The 26,637-nt window shown below is 37.4% G+C and overlaps 1 protein-coding gene across 1 annotated transcript in view; it reads right to left on the reverse strand.

Moving 5' to 3' along the window:
- Nucleotides 1-8,943: 8,943 nt before the first annotated feature.
- Nucleotides 8,944-26,637, reverse strand: part of xylt2 (xylosyltransferase II) — a 33,467-nt gene continuing 15,773 nt past the window's right edge. Inside the window, exons 4-11 of the mRNA XM_065292471.2 lie at nucleotides 24,546-24,748; nucleotides 23,837-23,917; nucleotides 19,644-19,860; nucleotides 19,325-19,501; nucleotides 18,846-19,102; nucleotides 12,387-12,582; nucleotides 11,659-11,992; nucleotides 8,944-11,184 (exon numbers count right to left, since the gene is read on the reverse strand). Of these exons, the coding sequence (XP_065148543.2) occupies nucleotides 10,862-11,184; nucleotides 11,659-11,992; nucleotides 12,387-12,582; nucleotides 18,846-19,102; nucleotides 19,325-19,501; nucleotides 19,644-19,860; nucleotides 23,837-23,917; nucleotides 24,546-24,748 (1,788 nt within the window). The 3' untranslated portion in view covers nucleotides 8,944-10,861. The remainder of the gene's footprint in view (nucleotides 11,185-11,658; nucleotides 11,993-12,386; nucleotides 12,583-18,845; nucleotides 19,103-19,324; nucleotides 19,502-19,643; nucleotides 19,861-23,836; nucleotides 23,918-24,545; nucleotides 24,749-26,637) is intronic.

Below are 26,637 nucleotides of genomic sequence, written 5' to 3' on the forward strand. Positions count from 1 at the left end.
GTCAGTTAAGCTTGAATAAACCAGGCTTGATGACGTATGCGACCTCCGCAGGCTGCAGCCTTCGTATTGAGAAACGTAGTTAGTGAAAGTTCAATGCGTATGTATAAAGATAATAGATTTGAAATTATGATGTTTTTGTATTCAACCATTATATTTGACCAGTTAAAGACAACTCCCGGGCCAATAAACCCTCATTGACATCCCATGCAATCGTCTACTGTTCTGCCGCGTATATTTCTGTGATAGATTCACGTTAATTTAAAGGTGGAGTTACTGTTTATTGGTTGGTTCGTTTGTGTGTATTGGAGATAAAGTTTTAATGTCGTTTCTGAAATGACGAAGTGTCTTATATGTTGATTTATTTGTGAACTGAAAGTGATGTATTGTGATTTTGAATGCATATGAGTGTAAGACATTCACACATTTATAGAAAATGATACTAAATTATTCTGAGCTTTACATATTATTTTGCCTTTTATTGTTAAATCATAAAAAATATGAAATATTTTTTTCTTTAAAGGAAAGTGTGTTTAGCGCGCCCTCTACCGGCGTTATTGTCAAACAACAATATAAAATCAGACGTGATAAAACAACAAAAAACACTGATAATCAATAATACTTTATGTTTCCTTCATGTTTCTCTTTAAATGACGAGAGCCTTTATAACTTTACAGAAACTTTAACAAAATATTGTGTTGGTATTCCTGCAGGATTCAATTTGTAACATTAAAATCATCTATTTTCAGATTGTCCATGCTCTGACAAAAATTGGTTTATCCTTCAGATACAAACACCCAAAATATAATAAAACACTCGAAAAACAACAAACAGTGATGATCCAGCTGAGGTCAGACAAATGTACACTGTAATTATAATCAGAGTCTGTGTTAAAATGATCATTATCATATTATTATAATCAGACGCTCAGTGTTCAGAAACCCCAGTGGGTAAACTCTCTACAGACACTTATGACAGCAGATAACAAGACATCTGCAGCAAGCAAACATACAAACCACGTGTTAGTCAGATTTCAGAGAAGCAGACAGACCTTGTGTACGTGTTTGTACTGATAAACGCTGACATATTATGATTATGAGTAACATGTCCAAGATGATGGATCATCTTATGCATTAAATAAATGGAAAAAAGTTGTAATAGTCATGTAAGGGTATCTTACACACTATTGATACACAGTATGATGACCGACCCCTTAACTAAACCTGCATCCCGATTCATCTACTATTCTCTAGAAGTACTGTTTTTGCTATGGGAAAGTATATTTGAGTACAAATTAAATTGACCCAAAATTAAACTTCATTTCCCTTGTGTTGTTCTAAACCTAAATGAGATTGTTATTTTGATGAACACAAAAGAAGATATTTTGATAAATAATGGTAAGCACAAAGCTGATTGACTTCCATAGTAGGAAATATGATGGAATTCATGATGGGTACCATCAACTGTACCATATATTCCCAAAGATTTTACTCTTTTAGGTTATGATGATATTAAAACTCAGTATAACATAAAAGTACTGATCTTAAGACAAATTTCACTGAGAAAATCTTTGGGCAAAGATGTGTGTGTTTATTTTACACTGACTATATCATATAAAGTTCAGTGTTTCTCAACCAGGGTACCAGGGCCCATAGGGGGCCTCAGCAGATGTCCAAGAGGGCCTTTAGATTAATCTCATACAAAATAAAAGTAATTTTTTGCATAATATATGAGCTTGTGCTGTGTGTAAATATTATGTGTATTTAAACACACACATATACATATTTATATATAATATAGAATATTTAAAAATATATACAGATGTAAACTGGTAATTATCACATTCTGCGGACCAATTGTCCCCACAAAGATAGGAATACCAGTGTTTTTGTGACCTTTAGGGGACACTTTAAGGTCCCCATGAGAAAACAAGCGTATAAATCAAACAGGATGATGTTTCTTGAAAATGCGAAGTAGCAGAAAGTTTTCTGTGATGGTTGGGGTTATGGGAAGGGAATAGAATATACAGTTTGTACAGTATAAAAACCATTATGTCTATGGCAGGGGACTCCAACCTTTTTGTGATCAAGGGCTACCACAATGGATAAAACGATATGGAGGGCTACTTTTTTGATATAGTCTACTCAAAACCTTTTTGTTTCACTTTGACTTTATTTTACATGATGATATCATTGTTTGAAATGTTAAAATACAAAAAGAAGCCAAGCTATTATAAAAAAAAGTAATAAATAAATATTAAAATTAAGGCTATTAGTTGAATGTGCTTTGGTGGGTAACTCACAGACTCTATGCGGGCAACCTGGTGCTCGCAGGCACCTTGTTGAAGACCCCTGCTCTAGATCAATCTATTGGGTAGAAATAGAGTGAGTGGGTGGGCCTTCAAATATAATAGGAGGGCCTTGATGTAAAAAAGGTTGAGAACCACAAGAGACACAAAAAGTGAAGTCATCATTGATCTTTAGTTTTTACATCCAGATGTACCTTCTGCTAAGAGACTCACCGTATAAGCTAATGCTGTATCTGCATGATCAAGAATGAGGTGAACATTATGTTCAAATGTGCATTTAAAAAATGGTCACAACCTTAACGGGATATTCCACTTTTATAAAAAAAATTTGGATAATTTACTTTCCCCCATGTCTTCCAAAATGTTTATGTCTTTGTTCAGTCGAGAAGAAATTAAGTTTTTTGAGGACAACATTCCAAGATTTTTCTCCATATAGTGGACTTCAACAGTTTGCAGTTTCAATGCAGCGTCAAAGGTCTCTAAACGATCCCAACCGAGGAATAAGGGTCTTATGTTGCCAAACAATCCTAGTGAATAAAAATATGCAATTTTAAACCAAAACTTCTTGTCTTGCACTAGCCATATGACACGGAAGCAGGACCTTCCAAATTACGTAATCACATCGAAAGGTCACGCTTTACGTATTTACAAGTGTGGAGAAAGAGGAGCGTTCTGACGTTGTTGTATGTGGAATGATACTAATTAATGTCTTAGTGTCAGTTTATTGTTTAAATGGTCCGCAAGTGTGCGATTCACATATGTAACGCAGGACCTTTTGATGCATTGGCACATAACACGAAGACGAGAAGTTGTGGTTTAAAAGTACATATTTTTTATTTTTCTTGGTGAAAATTAGGATTGTTTCGCTAGATAAGACCCCTATGCCTCGGTTGGGATTGTTTAACGCTCCTTGAAGCTACGTTGAAAATGCAATTTTAAGCTGGATTGAAACTGTAAACGGTTGAGGTCCAATAAAGTCCTGGAATGTTTTCCCTTTAAAAAACTTAATTTCTTGAACAATGAAAGACAAAAATATCTTTTTGTTTTTTATTAAGGTGGAATATTCCTTTAACCAATAGACCCCAAAGGCAAAATAATTAAAAAATTACAGTTATATACCTGTGCCAATATACCTACTTTATATACAGTGGCCAAAAAAGCATTTGGATACCTAAGCCATGCTATGTAATGTAATAATATTACAAAAAAATGATGTATTAAAAGAAAGATAACACAACCTAACCATTAACCACAGATACAAACAAAACAGAAACAAATATAAAAACTGTTCAAAATAAAGTCAAAAAGTATTCAGATACATTCTAGTTGTCTCATGATAGTATAATACCATAGCTTGTCGATCTTACTTTAATATTTTGTTAATGCATATGTAAGATATTCAAATTCTGTTTGGCGCCACTTTTGTTTTTGTATGTCATACACTGTAAAACCTAACAGTTAACTTAACTCAAACCATTTAAGTAAACCGGTTGCATTAGACCATTTAAGTTTTAAAACACATAAATTTAAGTACTGTGAACTTAAGTCATGTGCAATTATGCACTTATATTTAAGTAGTGTGAACTTAAATATAAGTGCATAACTGCATATGACTCAATTTGTTTAAGTTCACAGTACTCAAATCTATGCGTTTTAAACTAATGCAATCGGTTTACCTAAATGGTTTGAGTTGAGTTAACTTTTAGGTTTTACAGTGTATAAAAAGGCGTGGTTTCTGAGTTCAGAGAGAGGCAAGCCATTTTTAACTGCTTAAAATGCAATGAGCCACATCCACATCATGCATACAAAAATAATTTATCAAAGTTAATTTGAAGACCCTTATGCATATAAAGTGTGATGAATAAACCACACTGAGTCCTGATTCTGTCGGGAGCATCACAGAGTAAAAGTCGATAAGTCACCATTACATTGACACGCACTATTAGTTTCAGCAAGCATTAGTTTGGGGGGAAGAAAGCAGCTCTCCATCCACTTCAACAGCGCAGAGATCAATCCAACTGGATGTCATTGTCTGCTAAAGCAAAAAACTCTCATTTCTCATAGGGTTTAAACAAAGTGCTAAAATGCTTTGCACCTTTGTATCGGTATAATATCGACTAGTAGAGCGTGGCGCTTTCAATCCTATAGCAGTCAAGGGTTAAAGCCCTAGGGAACATATACGTTAAGTGTCTACCAAACATGAAAATTAAAATCTTGGCAATGTCCCGGCAACCCCTGGACACAAGCAACATTCGCAGAAAGAACCTCATTAGCAACCATCCCGAACACCCTAAGACCACCCGGCGCGCTCCAGCTGGTGGCGAGTTTTGTTACAGTGAAAGCTTTACAGCCGCTGTTACAAACACACCCACTCCGTCTATCTATGTCTTACACTTCATAAGCATCACACAGGGCAGCGTGCCATCTCTGTAAAGACCGAGTGCAGGATGTGGGCGTCATCCGGTCCTGGTTGCCATGGTTACCACATCCATCCAAGAATCTGGCCAGAGGCTGCAAATGCAGTTTAGTCCCATTTATCACCTGTAGGGCAGTTACGGTCTCATTGCGTCTTCTGTCTGATTTAATGAAATTCAGGAGTTTTCTGATCCCAAGCCTCAGGTTTCCTCTTTAATGTTAACTAGGTTGAACAATCGAAATCATACAAGTGATTCATTTAGATGAATGATCTTTACATATCTCACATGGGCACTCTAAACTCGTATCACTGAAATCATTCACTCAGCTAAGAAACACTGGAAGAAACCACACAAGGCAGGTGATGGGGTACAAAATGCCATTGCCATAGCAACACATGCACTTCTGCAGCCAAACCAATGAACATTTTCTTTTCAGTAGATGTACAGTCTATTGTGCTCAAAGGGTTCTTCATTATGACAATATGATAATGATATTACAGTGACAGCATAAACGATTTTTCTTATCTGATGAGTGTTCTTTTTTTAACAAGTATTACAACAAGTTTTAAAGGTGCAGTGTGTAAATTTTAGCGGCATCTAGTGGTGAGTGGCTCAGTTGTCAGCTCACCCCTCGCTTTTGAGACGCATAGAGAAGCTACAGGACAGACAGACACGTCATCTTCGGAGACAACTTAGTCAAAAAAGATTTTCTGTTAAGGGCTTCTGTAGAAACATGGTGGCACAAAATGGCGACTTCCATGTAAGGGGACCCTCGGTATGTAGATAAAAATTTCTCATTTTAAGGTAATAAAAACATAGCGGTTCATTATAAAAGGTCTTTATACACCCCTGATAATATAGTTTTCTATATTATTTTACATTTCTGTCAAGAGATCCTACTTAAAATTACACACTGCACCTTTAAATAAGGGTGAGCGGGGCATAAACTAATGTGGGGTTAATTGTAACACATATTTATACAGGGCAGAGCAATCTGTGCTTTTGGTCTTTTTCTCTTACTGTCAGAAGTAAAGTTTCTCAATGAATATTAGATTTTTTGGTAAAACTTTAAGGTTCATTAGTTAACATTAGTTAGTGTATAAACTAACATGAACAAGCCTTGAGCAATACATTTGTTACAGTCTTTATTAATCTTTGTTAATGTTAACAATATTTTATTAAAGTATTTGTTATTGTTGAAATTAACATGAACAAAGATTAATAAATGATGTATAAGTGCAGTTCATTATTAGTTCATGTCAACTAATGTAGTTAACTAACAAACCTTATTGTAAAGTGTTACCGATTTTTTAATACCTTCACATGCAGTTCAATTTCTAATAATGCAGAACAGCAAAAACGTAACAATATTTTACAATGTTACAGTAATAATACATCTTTTTGTTAGTTTGTTTTGTGTAGATAAGATTTGAATGCATTGCGGCAATGGTTTTAAAAAACATGTTTTATATTACTTTTAATAGGTTTATCTTTTGAATAAGATCTGTATACATTCTCAACAGATTTAATAAGATTAATCTAACCATTAACTTAAATTAAATATTTGTTGTGGAGCGGATAAGGGTTGCGGAGAACAAAAAAAAAAACATTATGTAAACACACAAATAATGTAGTTGGGTCATTCTACGGAAATACTACACTTGAAACACCCTTTAGGGTTACAATTTTTTATATTTAAAAAAAATACAATATGTTATTTGAACAATTACACCTTCTTGAGCCATCAATGTAGCAATATTTGATTTTTATTAATTAATTAGAATTTCCACAGTCATGTACAGAGGGAAAATGCTTTATTTTGAGATCAAAAACAGTGTTTTCTTCAGTTTAAAATACAATAATGTGCACATAACTATCAAATATACTAATGTATATTACATTAAAAGACAAAATGCTAAATAAATAATATAAAATATATAATGAAAGTAGTGGTCCCCTGGAGTTGTGTCACTGGTGTTACCGTTTAAATCATACTGATGACATCACTTGACTTTCTTCTTTTAATTTCCTGGAGATCTATGAAGAGACGCTCATATAAGTCCACTGTCTCTTTTCAGTTATCAGAAATCTTCTCATTTATCTCATGATTTCATATGAAGCTTTTAGTTTAAGTCACTGGTATGACCTCCTTTATTGTTTGGGAAATGCAAAAAAACTAGAATACAAATGGATTAAACTACTTAATTTAGTGAATATACAATGATTGACAACATGTGGTTTGATACTTTGCAGCAGAAATTTTGTAAAATGCAGTTTTCATGAAAATTGTCACTGGTGTTACCTTCCTTATGGGTAACAACAATGAAGATCAGTAACACCAGTGACTGGTGATTTTTTTGTGTCACTGGTGTTACTGTGTTTTTTCTTTCACATTAAATAAAATCTTTTACATGTGACATGATGATACATTTTAATTCGTTCGATTCTGCTACACTTAAGAATCATTTTTTAAATAATATTTCATAAACACCTTTAATATTGCTGAAGAAGTAAGGTAACATCAGTGACAAAAGAAAAGGTTTATAAAGTCTTAAAGTACATGCACACAAAAAATAAAAAATCATTAAGCTGTCATTTATGTGTACTCATAAAGTCAAAGAGTAATCTAATAATGTGGTCTAAGTTTAAATAAAAAATAAATCAATTTTAAGACATCTTGCCATACCAAAAGTGGACGTTTCTGTAGAATGACCCAATTATACATAATTAGGACACCAAAACAAATATGTTTATTTTTTTATCTTTTCTGAAATCGACCAACAGTAAAATAAATGTGTGATTCGGTAAAAAACTATGGGAATGAGATCGGGTTTGTTTGAAGTTACTTTTATGAGAAATTCAAGTTGGCAGCATTAGACAAAGGCCACCATGCCCTCATTCTCAAAAGCAGAAAGAAAACTACATACAGGAGCACAAACTACACTGTTTGATACAGTGTCAATTCAACATTTGATGTAGTATTAGATATAATGAACTGTAAAAAGTTGAATAAATTAAAAAAAACTTTAATTGGTAACACTTTAATAAAAAGTTTATTCAACTTAAATTGAGTGAAGCTAAAGTAAAATTTTAAAGGGACTGTAAGTAGGATTTTACGTGTTTTATTAATCAAAATCAATGTCTTAATTCATAAATATGTCCTCACTGGTGTCAAATGACCTCTGCCAATGATCTGACTTTTCTTTGTAAGCCTTGAATTTCTTCTCTTTATTTACATTAAACCGGTAAGTCCAAGGAGGCTTCCATGTCGTTCCGCCGAATTGATAAACTATAATAGCAGACAGGGACAAAAAGCACTAGCCTACCAATGCGTTTCCACAACGGAACACGTGAACCAGCTGAAACGGACAAGGAGATCAGTGAGTACATAACGGCTACCGTAATTGCAACACGCATTTGGAAAAGCGAGGCGCTAGAGAGCACTATTTGTTTAAATGCAAAATACAATTTCACCACTAGATGGGGGTAAATCCTACTTACTGTCCCTTTAAGTTGAAAAACTATTCCTTGTATTTTTATTTAAAGGACAAGTGTGTAGATTTTAGCATTATCTAGTGGTAAAATTGTGAACCGCAACCAACGGCTCAGCCCACAATTCATACCTCTCTTTTGAAACGCATAGAGAAGCTACGGTAGCTGCCACAGGACAAACATGTGATCTTCTGAGACAAAACGCGCTCTATAGATCAGTTTGTCCATTTAGTGCTACTGTAGAAACATGACGGTGACTTCCATGTAAGAGGACCTGCAGTGTACGTGGATAAAACTATTCATTCTAAGGTAATAAAAACAATACAGTTCATTATGTAAGGTCTTTAAACACCACTATTAATATAGTTATGTAGATTATATTGCATTTCTGTCAAGAGATCCTCCTAAAAGTTACACAATGCACCTTTAATTGTGATAAAAAATTATATTTTTCCATCTTTACATTTTTTCTAAAGCAAATATGAAGATATGTGGACATTAGTACTGTATATCATATATCATTGCATTGTAACTCACAAATTGAAAATGTTGTGCTCTCCAGGGTACCGAGCCTAGGAATATCTACTTCTCACATAACTATGATTAAAAATTATAAATGATCATTATGTGATGCATTCTCAAATATCAAATTGTCACGACTTTTCACCTTCACAAAAAATGCAATAAATCATCTAATGTAATTGCAGAAATAATCCATGACAATGTGACTTGATTTCACATCTTTATTGTGCCATCATGTGCCATTTGTTGCTTCCCATCAACCCTAAAATAAGTATCTGGTTTAATGTGACCCAGACTTGAGTTTCAGGTCCACGCTGACCTTCAGACACCTGGACAAAACGGAGAACAAGACACAAAACAGAAGATGAAACAGCGTTCTCAGGTTCTCACCGACAGTCTGACAATTGACTTATATCATTCATTCATTTTTTTTGTTTATACCCAAATGACACTTTATATACCGCAAATGCTTCGCTGAAGCATGTTTATGAAGAACAAAAGGACACTTAAAATAAGTATTTTCTGAATGGTAAATCAACCACATGATTAATGGGCTGCTTAACATCTACCATAACAGAAACATTTCTTTCAAATAAAAAGCAGCGTTTCACACTAGATGATACATTTCTTGTAGGACAAAAAAATGTTTGTAACATTGTAAGATGAAAACAAAATAGTACACACAACCATAAAATGTAAGTGGTTAAAAAAGTGACATCAAGCTATGACACATTTAAATAAAGATGGACCTTTCATAACCCAAACTGTTTTATTTAAAGAATAGTTCACGCAAAAATTTAAATTCTGCCCCATTTCCTCTTTTATTTTTTTTTAAGATCACCATAAAAATAATCCATATGATTTTGCTATATCTCCTAAAGTGATCAAATCAAAGTCATCATTTAAATTAAAAGCATGAAGACTTTCCTGATCATCAAGTACGAATGAGAATCTTTATCGGTTTCTCAAAGCTACCGTATTGCTACATAATATTCAGAAGACTTTGTTTAAATTGTGCAAGTTTGATGGATTTCTTTCATCGTTTTTTCCCTTTAAGAGTCTGACATCATCTGTAACTATCCGCTTTCTGTAACAAAGTAAAAAGCAGCATGAACATTCTTCAAAAACATACTTCGTACCGCCGAGGAAAAGCCAAAGATTGAGATGATGGCAAGACAGAATTTTTTACGTTTACGGTGAACTATCCTTTAACATACACAACCCAGAACAGACAGCAAATTAAAACTAGTTTAGGTTTGAAACTACACAGCTGAGAACTAAACTGGAGGAAGACCAGAACTTAGTGTGAAATACTATAACATGGCAATGATGGCATATGTATCATAACTGATATTCAGCAGGGTGACTTCAGGCAGTCTTAAACAATGTAACCCACATCTTCATACATCGTGATCTTTGTGCAGCCCATTTCGAACCTTGCAGCAGTGGACAAGAACGGATACTTCAAATTGGGTTTTTTTTTTCAACTCAAAGGACGCTTAATGACAAAAAGACAAAATGCAAGTCTTTGATTCTTGTCATCTCGGCTTTCATTACAACAACGTACTTGACTGTCTACATTGATTCCATGCAACGTCTCTGAAATGACGCAGTTGATCAAACGGTGAAGATCTATTGGCTGAAATCCATTCGGAGATTCAGCCAATTGGAAAGAGCTTGCCTTACAGTAAAGTGCACTTCATCAATCTGCTTTTGAAGATTCATTATCAATGCTTCAAAATAAGCATAGCGATACAGCCGGATAACTCCAGCAGTTTTAACGAAGACGTTTGGCAACTGTTTCACAGGAAAAATGTGCACGGTTTTGTTTGTAACAAAGAACAAAAGTGTCAAATGGTTTGAGGTCTTTGTATCATCAACCACTACGTGTTAAGACTCAAAACTTCTGAACATCGACTTATAAAAGCAAAACTTGTACAACATCTGGCAGTCATCTTGTGCAAATTTGAACAGTTTCCCATGTAAATTGAGCCTCCAGCTGTTCAAAAACCCTCAACAGCCTTGCCTAGTAATGGGATGGTCTCAAAGACCTTCACTGGTAAACATCCCGCAGACTGTCCTTATGGGCATTCACAATTTTCGCCGGGTGCGCATGCCTTAAGGGCTACCTAATACGCCCGTTACTTTTGAGTGGTCCCAGTTCAGATTTAGGGTCGGGGGACAACGAGCTCCATGAGGTCTTGGGGCAGAGGTCTATGTTGGGACAGGACGAGGTCTTCTCGGAGCATATATCTCCACTGACCCAGAAGGCTCCCACAGAGCTATCCACCCAGTCTTCCAGTGGCTTCCCCACCAGGGCGGCCTTCTTCTGGGCCTCCTGTAGGGCGGGCTCGCTGGGCGGGAGCTTCAACACATTCGCAAGCTGCTGGAAGCTTTGCTCTAAGTAGACGTTACCCTGAGGACCTGCATGAATCCAGCCATGGTCTTCTGGAAAGAAATAGGGGAAATTGAGACAAAATCACAAGCTGTATCAGGTCAGTAGAGTATGTCAATAAATATACACACACACACACATACAATTCTAGAAATGTTGTGACTGATTTTTTATATTTTTGGTGAAATAAAGAAATTATGTTTTAAAAGCTGCAATCCATAACATTTTTGGTAAAACATTTGGTTTGGAAAACAGTTATTGAGCAGACACCAAGTGTTAGCGAAATTAACAAAGATAATCTATAATCAATATATAATTTAAGATGTACATTGTACAATTTTGCGAGTAAGTTCAGTCTGGCTTCGTCTGTTTCAAACAAAGATAGTGATAGAAACAAAAGTTGTTGACTGCAACTTTAAACATTTCAACATGCGGAAAATATCACGTGTCGATGAGAATGGATGTGATTTGAAATTTCAATCCAAATCAACCTAACGTCATCTTTACAAGTCCATTCGATGTCTTACCTGTGCGAAGGGGTTCACGTCCCTTGAAGGCGAGAGGCATGACCAGAAAGCGAGCTTCGGCTACACGCTCCCACAGCCGAAGTACACGTACCGTCCACACTCCAGGCCTGAGGGGACGCTGAAGAGGTGGCTTGTACTGCGTGAACTCTGCCTCAACGTCTATGCTGATGTCATAGGATGCTGCTACTATCTGTGCTGGGTCAATCCACACAATAGTGGCTGTAAGGTTGGGCCCACGAGCCCACTTCTGTACTGCAACAGGCTCGTCCAGAGGTCCCATTACACTGCCAAAGTTACGGAAGATTCTCTCCTTTGGATCCCACTCCGTCCCGACCTAAAAAACAACATTTCACAAACTTTAGCATGTAATAATTGAAGAGCTCAGATGCAAAACCCTGTAAGTGCGTCTGACATGTTTTCTTGTATATGAGCATTGTTAATTTTTAAAGCAGTGCAATAATTCTGAATTAATCTGAGGCCGGGATTAAAGAGATTTTAAAGAGGTGGTGTTTAGCAGCTATTGCATGTGAGCTCCTCGATTGTAGCAATTCTTCCCCCTTGGATTGCCTTTTCACATGTACGCTTCACTTGCTAAATATATTCTGCTTTAAATACAAAACATGACAGATTGCAGAAGTGGGTTTGTATTTTAAATCTATTGTAAATCCAAAAATCAGTAAAAACATATTTAATGTCATAAATCATGATCTCTACATGCATAGTCTCACCTCAAGGTGTTTGAGTCTCTCAAACTCATGCAGGTTGTGTTCCAGCTGCAGGGTGGCCTGGGGAACAGCCCAAACCTCCAGCATCTCCCGTGACCTGCTTGCCACATTTTGCACCTCCTGCCTAACCAGGTAACCCTGGAAATGGTCGTCATAAAAGTACAGATGCACCGAGACAGGGTAGCCAATGGGTTCGAATCTGAAAAAAATTAATGATTATAACAAATCAGACAACAGGGCAGACAGATAGTCAGACAGGCACAAGAATAGATAGAGAGACAGACAGCATGATAGACAGGCACAAGGATAGATAGAAACAGACAGCATGATAGATAGACAGACAGATTCAAGGATAGATAGAGAGACAGACAGCATGATAGACAGACAGATACAATGATAGATAGACAGACAGATTCAAGGATAGATAGAGAGACAGACAGCAAGATAGACAGACAGATACAATGATAGATAGAGAGACAGACAGCATGATAGATAGACAGACCGATTCAAGAATAGATAAAGGGACAAACAGCAGGACAGATAGACAGACAGACAGGTTCAAGAATAGATAGAGGGACAGACAGCATGTTAGATAGACAGACAGGTACAAGGATAGATAAAGGGACAGACATCAGGACAGATAGACAGACAGGCAGAAGGATAGATAAATGGACAGACACAAAGATAGATAGAGGGTACAAGGATAGATAGAAAGACAGAGAGATACAATGATATATAAAGGGACAGACAGCATGATAGATAGACAGGCACAAGGATAAATAGAGAGACAGACAGCTACTAGGATATATAAAGGTAAAGACATCAGGACTGATAGACAAACAGGCACAAGGATAGATAGAGAGACAGAGAGATACAATGATAGATAAAGGGACAGACAGCAGGATAGACAGACAGGCACAAAGACAGATAGACAGACAGACAGACAGACAGACGAACAGATAGACAGACAGGCACAAGGACAGATAGACAGACAGAGAAATACAAGGATAAATAAAGGGACAGACAGCATGATAGACAGACAGGCACAAGGACAGATATACAGACAGAGAGATACTATGATAAATAAAGGGACAGACAGCATGATAGACAGACAGGCACAAAGACAGACAGACAGACAGACAGACAGACAGACAGACAGACAGACAGACAGAAGAACAGATAGACAGACAGGCACAAGGACAGATAGACAGACAGAGAGATACTATGATAAATAAAGGGACAGACAGCATGATAGACAGACAGGCACAAGGACAGAGAAACAGACAGAGAAATACAATGATAGATAAAGGTACAGACAGCATGATAGACAGACAGGCACAAGGACAGATAAACAGACAGAGAAATACAATGATAGATAAAGGTACAGACAGCATGATAGATAGACAGGCACAAGGATAGATAGAGAGACAGACAGCATGATAGAAAGAAAGATAGCTACAAGGATAGATAAAGGGACAGACAGCAGGACAAATAGACAGACAGATACAAGGATAGATAAAGGAAAAGACATCAGAACAGATAGACAGACAGGCACAAGGATAGATAAACAGACAGAGGGATACAATGATAGATTGTAGGGACAGACAGCATGACAGACAGAGAGATACAATGATAGATTTGTAGGGACAGACAGCATGATAGATAGACAGGCACAAGTATAGATAGAAAGACAGACAGACAGCATGATAGATAGACAGACAGCTACAAGGATAGATAAAGGGACAGACAGCAGGACAGATAGACAGACAGATACAAGGATAGATAAACGGAAAGACAGCACGACAGATAGACAGACAGGCACAAGGATAGATAAACAGACAGAGAAATACAATGATAGATAAAGGTACAGACAGCATGATAGATAGACAGACAGATACAAGGATAGATAAAGGGAAAGACAGAAGGACAGATGGACAGACAGAGAGATACAATGATAGATAAAGGGACAGACATCATGATAGACAGGCCCAAAGATAGATAGAGAGACAGACAGACAGAGAGATACAATGATAGATAAAGGGACAGACAGCATGATAGATAGACAGGCGCAAGGATAGATAGAGAGACAGACAGACAACATGATAGATAGACAGAGAGCTACAAGGATAGTTAAAGGGACAGACAGCATGATAGATAGACAGACAAACACAAGGATAGATAGAGAGACAGACAGACAGACAGAGAGATACAATGATAGATAAAGGTACAGACAGCATGATAGATAGACAGGCACAAGGATAGATAGAGAGACAGACAGCATGATAGAAAGAAAGATAGCTACAAGGATAGATAAAGGGACAGACAGCAGGACAGATAGACAGACAGATACAAGGATAGATAAAGGAAAAGACAGCAGAACAGATAGACAGACAGGCACAAGGATAGATAAACAGACAGAGGGATACAATGATAGATTGTAGGGACAGACAGCATGACAGACAGAGAGATACAATGATAGATTTGGAGGGACAGACAGCATGATAGATAGACAGGCACAAGTATAGATAGAAAGACAGACAGACAGACAGCATGATAGATAGACAGACAGCTACAAGGATAGATAAAGGGACAGACAGCAGGACAGATAGACAGACAGATACAAGGATAGATAAAGGGAAAGACAGCACGACAGATAGACAGACAGGCACAAGGATAGATAAACAGACAGAGAAATACAATGATAGATAAAGGTACAGACAGCATGATAGATAGACAGACAGATACAAGGATAGATAAAGGGAAAGACAGAAGGACAGATAGACAGACAGAGAGATACAATGATAGATAAAGGGACAGACATCATGATAGACAGGCCCAAGGATAGATAGAGAGACAGACAGACAGACAGAGAGATACAATGATAGATAAAGGGACAGACAGCATGATAGATAGACAGGCGCAAGGATAGATAGAGAGACAGACAGACAACATGATAGATAGACAGAGAGCTACAAGGATAGTTAAAGGGACAGACAGCATGATAGATAGACAGACAAACACAAGGATAGATAGAGAGACAGACAGACAGACAGACAGAGAGATACAATGATAGATAAAGGGACAGACAACATGATAGATAGACAGGCACAAGAACAGATAGAGAGACAGGTTTAATACACCCGCTATATAAAAGCGGAGACAAATTTGACCCCAATAACTACAGAGGCATTTGTGTAAATAGTAATCTAGGGAAGACTTTCTGTGGTATCTTAAATGCTCGGATTCAGGCCTTCCTTACCAAACACAACGTCTTAAGTAAAAGTCAGATTGGATTTTTACCAAACCACCGCACCACTGACCACATTTACACACTACAGACGCTAGTCAATCAACACGTTCATCATAAAAACAAAAGGCAAAGTTTATGCATGTTTCGTTGACTTTAAAAAAGCATTCGACTCGATATGGCACGACGGCTTATATTATAAAATTCTACAATCAGGTATAGGAGGAAAAGTATATGATATCATTAAATCCATGTACTCAGAAAAAAAGTGCGGAGGTAAAATCGGTGACAAAAGAACAGAATTTTTCAGTCAAGAGCGTGGGGTGAGACAGGGCTGTAACTTGAGTCCAACTCTGTTTAACTTATATATTAATGAGTTAGCAGTGTTACTGGAACAATCCAGCACACCCGGTCTCATCCTAAACAACTCAGAGATTAAAGCTCTTCTGTATGCAGATGATCTGGTGCTATTGTCAGACACTGCACAAGCGCATCAGGCTGGAGAAATACTGTCAAAACTGGGCCCTGACGGTCAATCTGAAAAAAACTAAAATTATGATTTTCCAAAAAAAAGCCAGATTACAGGATAACAGATACACATTTACTCTAGGAAACACTGCACTAGAACACACCTTACACTATGACTATCTCGGGTTAAAAATCAGCGCATCAGGCGGTTTTGGCCTCGCGGTAAATGCACTTAAAGAGAAAGCTAGACGAGCATTCTATGCCATCAAAGGCAAATTTAAACAAACAGACATTCCTGCTACAGTTTGGTGTAAAATATTTGATAGTGTAATAATGCCCATAGCTCTGTATGGTTGTAACAGATTACTCCAAATGGGACAAACATCCAATGGAATCCCTGCATGCTGAATTCTGTGGAAATATATTAAGATTTCAGAGAAGAACACCTACTAATGCATGCAGGGCTGAATTAGGCAGATATCCCCTAATAATACACATCCAAAAACGCTCCCTTAAATTCTGGTCACACTTAAACTCAAGTCCCCTGAACACACTTCAATATGAAGCCCTTAAAACCCAAGAGAAGAGACCTAAAACCAGTCCCATCTGTCAACTGGCTCTAAAACTCCAGACCAGCACTAATGAACGCAAACAAACCACAATAAACCAAATCATTAAAGAAAGTCAAACTTTATATTTGGATCATTGGGATAATGAAAGTAAAAACCAAAGTAAACTAGAATGTTATCGGGCACTAAACAGAAAATACAGTCTGTCAGAATATCTCTCCACTGTTAGAGATGTAAAGCAGAGACGAATCCTCACTAAATACAGACTCAGTGATCACAGTCTGGCAATAGAGAAAGGCCGACATAGACAAACATGGCTCCCAAAAGAAGAGCGAATCTGTGTCCATTGTGACAGTGGTGAGATCGAAACAGAGACACACTTTCTCCTTTACTGCGGTAAATATAAAGAGCTTAGAGAAAAACACTTTGACAAAATCTCAAAGCTCATACCAGAGTTTCATAGCTCTTCAGATTCAGATCAAATGAAGATGTTACTGGGGGAAGACAGACACCCATCAGCTGCTGCTAAATTCATTTATCAGTTACACACCATCAGAAATAATCCACAGCCCTGATCTTGTACAGTACTTTTATTTTACCTCTCATCTGCCTCCATAAATGTACATTTGTATACTTCATATGTTTATATTTCAAAGTCAACTTTATATTGTAAATATACTCTGATTCTATTTTATTTTGCAGTAGTACTTCATCCATCACCCAGCACCTTAGCTTAATTGCACCTTAATGTTTGTTTAATATTGTGTTATTGTATGTTTCTTGTTTTATGTATAATGCTTTGGCAATATTGTAAGTGACACCATCATGCCAATAAAGTGCTTTAAATTGAAATTGAATTGACAGACAGACAGCATGATAGATAGACAGACAGATACAAGGATAGATAAAGGGAAAGACAGAAGGACAGATAGACAGACAGAGAGATACAAGGATAGTTAAAGGGACAGACAGCATGATAGATAGACAGACAAACACAAGGATAGATAGAGAGACAGACAGACAGAGAGATACAATGATTGATAAAGGGACAGACAACATGATAGATAGACAGGCACAAGAACAGATAGAGAGACAGACAGACAGCATGATAGAGAGACAGACAGATACAAGGATAGATAGAGGGACAGACAGCAGGACAGATAGACAGACAGAGAGATACAATGATAGATAAAGGGACAGACATCATGATAGACAGGCCCAAGGATAGATAGAGAGACAGACAGACAGACAGAGAGATACAATGATAGATAAAGGGACAGACAACATGATAAATAGACAGGCACAAGAACAGATAGAGAGACAGACAGACAGCATGATAGAGAGACAGACAGATACAATGATAGATAAAGGGAAAGACAGAAGGACAGATAGATAGACAGACAGAGAGATACAAGGATAGTTAAAGGGACAGACAGCATGATAGATAGACAGACAAACACAAGGATAGATAGAGAGACAGACAGACAGAGAGATACAATGATAGATAAAGGGACAGACAACATGATAGATAGACAGGCACAAGAACAGATAGAGAGACAGACAGACAGCATGATAGAGAGACAGACAGATACAAGGATAGATAAAGGGAAAGACAGAAGGACAGATAGACAGACAGACAGACAGAGAGATACAAGGATAGTTAAAGGGACAGACAGCATGATAGATAGACAGACAGATACAAGGATAGATAAAGGGAAAGACAGAAGGACAGATAGACAGACAGACAGAGAGATACAAGGATAGTTAAAGGGACAGACAGCATGATAGATAGACAAACAAACACAAGGATAGATAGAGAGACAGACAGACAGACAGACAGACAGACAGAGAGATACAAGGATAGTTAAAGGGACAGACAGCATGATAGATAGACAAACAAACACAAGGATAGATAGAGAGACAGACAGACAGACAGACAGAGAGATACAATGATAGATAAAGGGACAGACAACATGATAGATAGACAGGCACAAGAACAGATAGAGAGACAGACAGACAGCATGATAGAGAGACAGACAGATACAAGGATAGATAGAGGGACAGACAGCAGGACAGATAGACAGACAGGCACAAGGATAGATCGAGAGACAGACAGCAGGACAGATAGAGATATGAATAGATAGGTTGATAGACAGACAAAAGTGAACAGAGTCTCACCTGCATTTGTCAGTGGTGCCTTGAGTGCTCTCCTGTCTATGGAGACCCAGTCTAAAGAAGGATAAGTATGCAGTGAGGGCCACATCATTAAGAGATGAAATCCCATCAGCCTGCTCAAACAGACTTTCCCAGTATGCTTTCAGTGCCACCGTGCCCGGCGGGTACTGGCCATACAAATGAGTGTCCAGGATCTCAATAGCCTCTTGGTTCACGGTGGACTCAAACTTGCGGGCGAAGAACGTGGGCCGGGTCAGCTGCTGTTGAGGGAGATGGCAGGGGTCAGTGTATAAAAACGTGTGGTTTACTAAGAGCAATCAGCAGCAAAACAACAGACTACACAATTCATTCAATAGAATTATCAAAACAATATATATTCAAGATTTTATCTGTAATAAAAAAAATGAATGGTGCATTACAAAATACTCTTTCAATAAACAGTACCTCCTGCTGTGTCTAAACGAAAGGAAATAACAGCTCACCTGTATTCTGATGAGGTCTGCAGGTTTGAAATCATTCGGCGAACAGCCGCACCAGTCCACTATGTGTTTATACTGGCACTTACAGCCCAGCTTCCTGTTCCAGTTGGTCACACGCAGATTATTATCCACCAGCGACTCACACATATGGCTGTTTCCCAGCACAGTGTGAAAAAAAGACTAAAAGAAACACAGACAGGATGGAATATAACTTCAGACAGCACCAGATTCATCTGGGAATTGTAGAGCATGTCAGCACAGAGGAGCAATAAAACATCAGAAGTCTATTATTAGTGGCTGTTGACTAAAGATCAGACAGTACCTCAGCAGGCAGAAGGGCGTAGGTATAAAACTGCTTGAGTCCCGTCACCAGCTCATCATGAGAGTTCACCACATACTCCACAAACTTCCTCGTGAGGGCGAACCAGTCGGAGCCTCCGGACACCTCCAGGCCTTCAGGGATGGTGCGCTCGCCCAGACGCCACATGTGGTTGTCACATTCGTGAAACAATCGATCCAGTCCTTGCTTCTTAATGAACCTACATGAGAAAAGCCATAATAAATCACAGGTACTATAGCAGTTTAAAATGAAATTAATACAGACATATTTATTATCATTTTTGTAAAACGTGTATAGAAGAAGTGAAAAGGTATAACCGTGTGTCAGACATTTATAGGCCTGGTTTTACATACAAGGCTTAGCTAAGGCCTTGGTTAAATTAAGATGTTTAAGCATCTTCTGGGAGACATGCCTTAGAAAAATATGTTACTGGTGTTTATCTTGAGCTAAAACAATGGCACTGGCATATTTTAACATCTGTACGTGCAAGTTATTTTTAGTTGAGATGTGTTTTAGTCTAGGACGAGCCTTGGGCGTCATCTGTGAAACCGGAGGAAAATGTGTCATGTTGGCATGTTTCTATATTGTGAAAGTGGCTGTTGTCAAAGCAGGATATTGCTTTGTGTGCTCCTGTAAATCCTTAACATTAATATTTAACACTTTTACACCGACAATTTGGTTTGTACTCGATGGATACACCACCGTAGAATTCCTCATAAAAATTAGGGATGCATTGAATGTTTGGCAACCGAAATTATAAAGTGAAAAGACCGAACAATGAGGCCTTTGATGACGCAATCAAATAGCAACCAATGAATAGTTACGCACATAGGGGTGCGCACGCTTCATAAATGCAGAAGTTACAAGTTTTTATTTCTCATTTAAAATCAAAACATCCTGAACAACATTGCAGCGTATGATACACGGCAGGGATTATGATCCTGGGTACTCTACTAAATGCACAAGCAGGGAGTGCGAGAGACTAGAGCTGAAGATCTTTGCCCGAACCCGACGGGCTCGGGCGGGTTCGGGCTTCCTTTCTAACATTTTACACGGGCTCGGGGCGGGCTCGGGCTTGCGCTCCGGCTTTGTGAGGTAATTGAGCGGTCAAGTTCAATCAGTAGCGCAGGATCGCGCTGAATTCATTTACAGTGGATTGGATTTAATGATTTTCCTCATCAAAAACATGTAGCCTAATCTTGGTGAGTAGGTTTTTCAATGTATAACTAAATATGAATCGAGTCTTAAATACATAATTTAGAGAGAGGATATAGACTAATGTTGGCAGTAATGGAGAGAAGTGCCGACGCAAATCCCGCGGAGCCTTTCTCTTAATTTCGTTATTGCCAAATACCCATCTTAATTCAGAATGTATTATCTTAATTTAATTCGTTAAGAAATAATAATTTTCTTGGCATATTTATAGTGTATTGCATAAGCCTATTTAGAATGAGATGTTACAATGTTACAGATGACTTATTTTATTTCTTTGTTTCAACTTCCAAGTGGCGTAGATTATTAGTCATGAATAAATAATGTTAAAACCTGTGTAAATTTCTCATTCTTGACAAAAGCTGTGTGTGTGCGCACATTTAAATAATGTCGGGCTGTAAACGGGTTCGGGCTTTTAAATAGCTGTCAATCTAAATGTACGTTCGGACATTTCGGGCCTAACTTTTAAGGCCCGATTACAGCTCTACGAGAGACTCCTTTTAGATGAGAAGAGGAACGATGAAGAGCTTCAGCAGTATGTAATAAAAACTTCATGGAACAAGTAAATTCCTAAAATGATAAACACGGTTATATTAAATGAGAAATAAAACGTTTAATAACAAAAGCTATTTGTTAGACAGAAGCGTTTTTACTTTGCTATCGTACCATGGATTCAGGAGGCACAATGATATTAGGCAGTCCCATTTTACGTCGGTCTTTGTACACAATGTAACTACAGAAGAGTCTGAGTTTTAAATAGAAAAAAAAAATAGAAAAACTCTTTGGTTATTTTTGAGCGCGATGCCAATGGTCTAATAAGATTCAATGAACTATGCTAAGCTATGCTAGAAGAGATACCGCCAGACCCGGAGATCAGCTGAATGAATTCCATTCAATTCTGATCCGAGAAGTGAAGTAGGGATGCACCAACACCACTTTTTTGGAATACGAGTACGAGTACTTGCATTTCAGTACTTGCCGATACCGAGTACTTAATAAAAAAACATGATTTAAATTTACAGGTTACAGCTTTAGTAATATAATTTAACAAAAAAACAAAGGATTAGTTTTCCAGTTTGTTGTAAACTCTGCCTCTTTGGACAACACAGGAGGCATTAACCCCCTACACGCCGCTCAAACATAGACATTTCTCAGACCGTGATATCGATTCCAGGTATCGGGGGACTTTTAACGAGTACTTTAGAAAATGTGGTATCGAGGCCGATACCAGTATCGGTATCGGTGCATCCCTAGTAAAAAGGCCCCTATTATGTCTGCTGGAATGTTAAAAAAATATTAATTGTTAAATAATGTGAAATAAATATAGTAGGAAGAAAATTCTGAAAATGTAACTTATGCAATGGCGATAAAATTAGCAAAATAATTCAGTTAAGTGTTTTATCTTATTCTGCTTTGGCCAAGAATTTTCCTCTTGTTGCATCCCTAATAAAAATGTAAATTAATATTTTTGTCATATGGTATTAGTGTTTAAACTATAGACTGTAAAAAAAGATGGATGACGCCCGTTCGCTGTCTTCCATTGGTGAAAAGTGAAGCCGCCAGTGTCCCGATACGACACTGACATCTTGGGTATCTCGAGTCTGCACAGTAGCGATTTCGGGACCAGTACTGTGCAGTAGTGAGCAGGAAGTAAAGCCGCGAAATTAAGGCCCTGCCCTCGCAGAATGCGCATATCACAGCTGTCAATCATAAACTAAAAACAAACTTATTTTAAAAACAAACACTTGAATTTACATCAGCGTTATAAAAACTACAGTAAATGACAGAAACCAGCTTCGGGAAAAAGATAATTGAAGTGTAATTAAATTGTTTAGTTGGTCTCAAGTCCCATTGAATAACATGGGGAGGTGGGGTTTATGACCTATACTAGGACCAGTCACTGGGCGGTGATCGAGACGTTTTGGCTTCACTTTTCAGGGCTTGTGCGGCACATTTGGTTTAAACGAACAATGTTGTTCATTAATGAGCTTACAGTGTTGGGGTAACGCATTAAAAGTAACGTGCATTCTGTAATAATATTACGTTTCTGAAGTAACGAGTAAAATAACACATTACTTTATAAATGTACACATTAATATTTGAGTTACTTTTAAAAAAAAAATAATGCAAGTTACTTTTCAGGTAATTAATTAGATTTTAAACAAACTAATGTAATGAATTAAACTGAATGTAGTCACGTAGAATTACGCACTCTACGGATGCGTCTAAGCGGGAACGGTTGGAGTCAGAAACGGAGATGGCAGGACAGAGCTCGAAATTTTTGCTATGGAAATAGTGATGCACCGATGTATCGGTCGCCGATATTAATCGGCCGATTTTTTATGAATTTGAAACCATCGGCATATCGGCAATAGCACTAGAAAGGCTGATACCGATTGTTTATTAATTAACTGCATAAAGAAATCCAAAAAATAGTTAATGTTGTTAATAAAATAAATGCTGAATAGCTAAAACCATGCTGTCTTATTATATTTGTTGTTTTAGCTTAATTTTTGCCTCTCTTATTATGTTGGTCAGTTGAATGTTAATTAGATCCAATCCATGTTCAGTAAAAATAATTTGATGCAGAAATATACTAGCTAATAGACCAACTGTATAGTATTGTATACAAGTGTTTAATATCGGTATCGGCATCGGCCAGAAGTTGTCTGTTTAAATTGGTATCGGCCCAAAAAAATCCTATCGGTGCATCCCTATATGGAAATATGCAATTTTTGAATGCAGAACTTCTCAGTCATAAAAAACACCTGCAAGGCCTGAAAGAGATCAAGCCTCAGTCAAGTAACAACAAGTAACGCAGAAGTATCGTATGTATTACTTTCCATGAAAAGTAACTAAGTAACACAATTAGTTACTTTTTTGAGGAGTAACTTAATATTGTAATGCATTACTTAACTTTCCCCAACACTGTGTGTTTATTGTAAGAACGTTTAAAGATTTACCTTGCGTTTTCTCTGCCGTGAGACTTCAGGAAGTTCTTGTCACGGTTCTGAGACAGATAAGCCACGAGCTCATCATTGGTCCTGTTTTAAACCGATAGTGCAAGAGGAAGAAAGAAAGATTTTAAAACAGGGATTATGTCAAACACAGTGCTGCCTGCAGGGCGGCATAGATGTAAGTGAAAACTTCTGGCAGGAATTAACTGCTGACAGGATTTGGCTGACATCAATGTCTACTTGTGCATCAGTCCGTATGCAGTGATTTGGCTGTTTTAGCTTTAAAAAAAGCTCAGAGCGCTGCAGGGATGAAGCTGTAAAACGCAGAGCAGACTTCAAAACAAAAAGCAGACTTCTTCCCTTCTTGAATAGGAAGAAATCCAACATACATGCTATTTGGTGATGTGTACCCATGATACTCATTTCTTAGCACAATATTATAAACTCACCTGCATTTTAGATATTTGCCTAATTTATAACAATAACCAAAAGTGCTCTGAAAAAGGATTTTGCTTGCTTATAAAACACAAAGTAACGTTAGCCTTTTTCCAAAACTTTCCAAAAACCTCGCTGTCTAAATGCTACATGGGCAACATCCTAAATGACTTGCAATGTATGCAAAACTGCTGTTTTGTTGACTAACTGTACACTAAAGCGGAATCATAAACATAGAAAATCAGTTTTTCCATTCCTACTTGAGAGATTTGCTGCTGACCTGGTGGGAAAGTCGGTGGCGCTGAGATTGATGAAAAAGTCCCATTTCCAGTCCAGCACTGAGAGCAGATCATGCATGCTGCGCAAATACGCCTTCAGCAGACTGGCACCGCCCCAGATGGTGACCATGCGCCAGGGCGTGGCTCTCACATTTGGGTAGAGCTCCGCCAGGCGCAGCACCTCCCGATGCATGTAGTTTGAGCGCTGTAGGGGAAAATATAACACACTATTAACTGTAAGAATGTGTTATTTAATCAGCAGAAATACTTTTTGATATAAAATAAAGATCAGTTTACAAAAAACAAAGTGAAAAAGAGAGCACCAGTCATATGGATGACCAGTCACTTCTTTTCTGAGGGGTGCAAATTCAAAATATGTGTTTGTGTGTGGCTCGTCTTGTCAAAATATGTGTTCTTTGCATCATGTGAATCTATGGGCATTATGCATCATGTCAAAAAACGTGCCTGCACTCACACAGGTCGAAGGGGTTTATGATAAGAGACACAAACGTTCACAAAATACTCACAAGACGCTAACTTAACACTAAACTCTAATTACACATGAGATTAAGTGAGTATCTAGCAAACAGGAGCGTCTCTTTTATCATAAACCCCTTCGAAGCGTCTGCAGCAGGCACATATTTTGGAATGAAGCGTGATGCACATAGGTTCACATGACACGCTGAACACATATTTTGAAATGAAGAGCCACACACATGACGAGCTAAATACGTGTTTTGACGAGCTTCGCATCGGGCGCACTCAAAAAAGGAAGTCACGAAAAAGGCCGCCACTGTTCATGGTGCTTTTTGAATTTTTGGACGTTGCACTTAACTTTGGTTGTGTGGAAAGAAGCAACACTAGCTGCATTTCCATTAAAGATCTGTGCACAATTTAAGTTTTTTGTCTGCATTTAGAAAATGACGCTATTGCGAAATTCCATTAACCGATGTTGTGCAACTAAAACATAATTTAGTTGTCTCACGATAAGTCATTCCAAAAACCATGGCGACGGCTGATGACATCAAATGCAACGAGAGCGACTTGAAAGCATAGAGCAGTCGACTCCCAAATCGCTCTCACAGCATTCAAACATACCGCGCCATTTTTAAAGATGATCATGTAACTTTTACGCACACAAGGTCACCCGTAAATGTGAAAAAATTTATATATTTATATATATATATATATATATATATATATATATATATATATATATATATATATATATATATATATATATATATATATATATATATATATATATATATATATATCTTTTTTATATATATATTTCTTAGTCGAATTGCATGATAAACCACCAAACCTGAGTGTAAAAACGTTTTTGCAATATATGGGAGTTTATGCAAATTTACTGTGCTTCCATTGGGTGCATTTTCAATTCGCCATTTCATTTTGCGTAATTTGAAGGGTAATAAAAACACAGCTTACTGACATACAGCAACAGAAAAAATGTAGAGATTAAGAGAAAAATTATTATTTAGATTTTTTCCAAATGAACTATTTATAGGTTTTGTCTGAACTATTTACATTTTGTCAAATACTAACAACATTTCTAACAAATTCCTTAATCCTAACAAAAAATTGGCGTTGTATGATGGCACATATGAACATTTAGTATGTAAAATATCACATTATACTGTGTACAGCTATTGTAAAGCGAGATCATTTTTTATAGTTACCCCACAATATTTCTTGGGTCTGCACCATTTCTTTAAAAACAAACTAACTAGCGCTCCATAACTTGTTGTTTAGTGATAGTCGTGTATACGTAAGCCAGAAATGCACACGTGCAAAGCAATTCAACCATATCTAACAGTGATTCATGACTTGTGTGTTCAATCTGCGCAGATGCCATAAACTTTGGCAGCAAATTAAGTGACAATAAATTGTAAAACATAACCCATCAAACTGGTCACCACAACAGCTGGAGATGATTTTCAGAATGTCTTTCACCAAGACCCTGTCCAAAGACTGACCATCCAGACCCCCTCACCTCCTATTTTCAAAAACTCATCAGATTTAGACGAATCACAATAATGACCTATTCTGGATCAAAAGCAGCACATTTCG

This window comes from Paramisgurnus dabryanus, chromosome 3 (assembly GCF_030506205.2).
Source record: "Paramisgurnus dabryanus chromosome 3, PD_genome_1.1, whole genome shotgun sequence".
Lineage (NCBI taxonomy): Eukaryota > Metazoa > Chordata > Actinopteri > Cypriniformes > Cobitidae > Paramisgurnus > Paramisgurnus dabryanus.